Genomic DNA, 4165 nt, shown 5'->3' with positions numbered 1-4165 from the left:
TCTACATCTTGGATGGCCTGAGGGTGAGCAAATTTTCATTTTGGGGTGAACTATTCCTCTGAGATACATGCAACTAGTTGAAACGAGTACAAATATATTTTTATGGCTTATAACTTCTGGAGAGAAATAGCACAGACACTGGATGAAACGTTCTAGTGTGCATGTGTCAGGCGCCTGTGTTCTCGCACTATTCAATGGAGTATACTTTGAAAGTATCCTAAATGCATATGCAAAGAGTTTGCATCAAAACTGAAGTATACTTTATCTTTACCCTTTTACCCAAAGTATATTTCAGTGTTGACATGAACACAAAGTTTCATCCAGTGTCTGCACAATTTTTCTCCAGAAGTCATAAGTGATAAAAATTTCTTTTTTTAAAACTAGAGTTGTGTTAAGATGTTGAGTCTTAACCACCTCACACAAGTGCTCGTCAGCATGGGTATCTATTTTTGTTGTGTCTCCAGTAGTTTGCTGTTGTTGTACAGTCTTCCTCCCTTGCCCCCTTGTGGATAAACCCCAGAAAACTCCTAGCAACACCCTCACAACCATAACAAACACACTAGCAACTGCATAGAAACAAGCTAACAATCAATCAGAAGATTTTAATGACCAGACAGCAACACATTTGATTTCTTCTGTGGAATACAAAATAAGATTTTTTTGAAGAAATGTTGGTAACCAAACCGTTTTTGTGACCATCTTTTTGTGCATTACACAGAAGAAAGTAAGTCAAACAGGTTTAGAATGTCATGAGGGTGAGTAAATGATGACAGCATTTCCTTTATTTTTCTTTGGTGAACTGTCCATTTAAGCCTGATATGCATTTGATTTCATACTGACCAACACATATCCAAAACGACTGAGTGTGTCCATGCAGAGCTCACTCCACTGGTCTGTGAAGAGAGCATCTTTGAGCCGCTTGTTTATCATAGAGTTTACTTCCTGCAGTCTAAAAAGAGAGAAAAGGACAGAAGCAGGAAAAAAAAGACAGATGAGAAAAGAATACCATTAAAACAAGGACAAACAGGACAAGAAGGACATGGAAATGAGAAAACGCACAAAGGATGCACAGGAAGTTTAATTAATTCAGCAATAACAATGGAAGGGATGTAAGAAAACTGAACAATGCGCCACACTCTTACCCAACAACGACCATGTCAGTGCTCCTATTTTCAACACCGGGTCCAAACAAGGAAGTGATGTCATCAGGTGGTATACCAGAGCCTACATTCCATGTGACAATATGAACTCTAAAAGGAATAAAGCATAATGTGCATTTCATGTAAATTTTAAAAGAAACTGCATTAAATACTTGCTATATTCTCCCTACATAGACAGCTGTCTTCTAAGGCAGCGTCCCAAATTAAATGATTTGAAACACTTTTAGGCAGCAACTACACCGACACCACACAAACACTGCATACAAACAGTCTGAAATTAGCATGTTGATATGCTTATAATATTCAAATAACCAAAATAAATAAATAAAAACACATAGAACACACAATTATTAGGTTTCTCTCACTGTTACTCTTATATATGAGGATATATGTGATACTACACTAGGTTTTGAATCAGGGCTGTAGTTTCAAATTCATGGTCATATTCTCTTTTGCATTACATCATTGTAATATGAGTCATCAAAATGACTCAAATCAAAAAGCCTGGGATAAATGTCACCTGCTGTATTTAATAGCTTCCAAAACATGCGGAATGCTTTTAACTAATTAGAGCACATGCACGATGAGTAAACAGCATTAGGCATTATAAGGGTTCTGTCTATGTTATCAAAGATGACAGGCTAAAGGATCCGGGAGCACATTCGTGTGTCTAGGAATGCTGCCAGCTCAACGCTCCCGTGTCCATTCTGTCACCAGGCTCTGAGAGCGATATTATGCTGATTTAAGGGATGAGAAAATCTCAGCTCTGCTGGTACGCTTTCTTTAGGTTTATTATGCTGCCATGCCACTAGCTGATTTCTCAGCATGTGTTAACTCAACTCCACAATGAATTAATGACCCCAGCAACCCTCTGACCACCACATCTGACCAGTGAGCTTCTCCAAGAGTGGAAGAACTGAATATACTGTTCCGATTCAGAGTTTTTCATCAGTAAACGCAAAATCGCATATTTAAGATTTGAAATGTTGAGCCAGCTAATGGGATGCAGCCTTAAACCGACAGATTCTCTCCCCTCAGCTCGGTGGATATGAGCAAATCCAGCAGAAACCCAATGACTGGGTGACAAATCATATCATATCACTGGAACTGGGAAATATTAATACCACACTTACAAGAGTGAACGAATGAATCAGAATGAACTTTTAATAAACCAGTTGAATGAATAATTCAAATGACTCACTCATAAAGGCAGCCATTTGTTTTGTTCCTGAATGAGCTTACAATGGCTACAGTATAAATTCACAAGATGTGTCCCAGGGTGTCCTATACGTAATTTTAGGTTTCAGAAGGGTGCTCACAAGCTTCCTTTTGCGGCCACTATGTGCCCTTTAGTCACTGAGACAAGCTTCACAAGAGACCTCTAACTGACAGTCAAAGCACCATTATGTCATGCGATTGTGGGCTTAGAGGCTTAGGGTTCCTTTTGGGATAGGGCTAAAGACAGTCACATGTTGATGTTGTTACTGAATGAACAATTGTTTGAATGAATCAATTGAATGAACGACTCCATGACTCAGTCATGAAGACAGTCATTGTCACCACCTACTGGCATAACAATGCAAGCTACTGAAAGAGCAACTAAAAAAATTCTCAACAATTGAACAGACAAAAATTGAGAAGTCTCACACCGTGTCTACATAGGATGCGACAGTTGTCGCAGCGCGGCGCAGCTGCCAGTAACCGCTTGAGGTTGTCTACACTGGACACGACAAGCGAACATTGCAAATCATTTGAACTTTGTGTCAGTACGTGACAAATAGAACAAGGTATCATTTTACTGTCGGATTTGTTGTGTCGCATCACGCCGCATCCAGTGTAGACTGCATCACTGATTATAATGGGTTCTATAATATTTTGTGTCAGTGCTGTTGCACTTTTACATGAACACTTTTGGAAAGATGCTGGACCAGATTCAAGATACCAAACCTAACTGTTGTATAATTATCGACAAGGTAAATAACAGAAGTCTCACCTGAAATCACCCTCTTCACTAATGGTCTTGTTCAACTTCTTGTCAGTAGTAGTTTCTGGACTTGGAATCAGTTGAGGAAGGGGGTTAGACGGGGGGCTGGGGTTTGGGATAGGTCTGGCGATTAGGTTATTGTGTGTGTTAGCACGGATGGGCTGTGATGGAGGGCTTGGAAGAGTCGGGGAAATGGCTGGGGGGTTGAAACCAAGATGAGAAGTGGGGCTCAGTGGGTTTTGGGGGCTGCAATAAGGCAATGGTGATTCGGTTGGTGAGTGTGACAGGAAGTTGGGTGTTCCTGTAGCTTTAATCTGCAGTGGAGACTCAGTGGGTCTGGAGACTTTGATTGATGCCTTGGTGCCCAGTGCTGTAGGCCTGGGTCGACTGATGCAGTTGGAGTCTGGTCTGGTTCTCTCCTGAATGGCTGGGCTCGTCTGCAGTGCAGTCTGTCCCGAAACTGGTGGGTTTCCAGTCATGACTATATGGCAGTTTGAGGATGCGGGCACTTTGCAAGGGTTTCCAAGCAGGTCTGGGACTGGTGGTTTGTGGAGTCCTAGAACTCCAGTATGTTCCTTGGGCATTAGGCAGCTCTGAATGGGCTGCATTGGATCAATTTCCCTGCAAAGACAGTAGACAGCCATGAAGGTGTTTAAGGAATGTTCCAGGTTCAATGCAAGTTTTTTTTGCTCGTAGTCAACATGAAATGGGTCAATGAAAAAATTGTCCACATTAAAGAAAAATGAAAAATATTTTAAAAAATCCAATTTAAAAAAAAAAGTTCCAACTTCACTTTACATAGTTTTTAGGGTTGTCAAATCAATTAATTGCGATTAATTGCATCCAAAATAATAGTTTGTGTTTACATAATATATGTGTATGTACTGTATATATTAATACACATACATACATACATACATACATACATGTATATATTTAAGAAATATTTACATGTATATATATTCATATTTACGTAATTTATATTATATATAAATATATATTACATATATTTCTTAAATAT

General features: G+C 39.5%; 1 protein-coding gene across 1 annotated transcript; it reads right to left on the bottom strand.

The window, feature by feature from the left end:
- Window positions 1-187: 187 nt before the first annotated feature.
- On the bottom strand, window positions 188-3762 carry LOC107577001 (phosphatidylinositol 4,5-bisphosphate 5-phosphatase A-like). The gene is made up of 4 exons (XM_016263120.1): window positions 3154-3762; window positions 1143-1250; window positions 841-949; window positions 188-217 (listed from the first exon to the last, which is right to left on the bottom strand). The coding sequence occupies exons 1-4, from the start codon at window positions 3750-3752 to the stop codon at window positions 188-190; spliced, it is 846 nt and encodes a 281-aa protein (XP_016118606.1). The 5' UTR covers window positions 3753-3762.
- Between the last annotated feature and the right edge of the window lie 403 nt (window positions 3763-4165).

This window comes from Sinocyclocheilus grahami, unplaced genomic scaffold (assembly GCF_001515645.1).
Source record: "Sinocyclocheilus grahami isolate Dianchi unplaced genomic scaffold, SAMN03320097.WGS_v1.1 scaffold4841.1, whole genome shotgun sequence".
Classification (NCBI taxonomy): Eukaryota; Metazoa; Chordata; class Actinopteri; order Cypriniformes; family Cyprinidae; genus Sinocyclocheilus; species Sinocyclocheilus grahami.
This window is presented reverse-complemented; position numbering and strand designations above follow the sequence as displayed.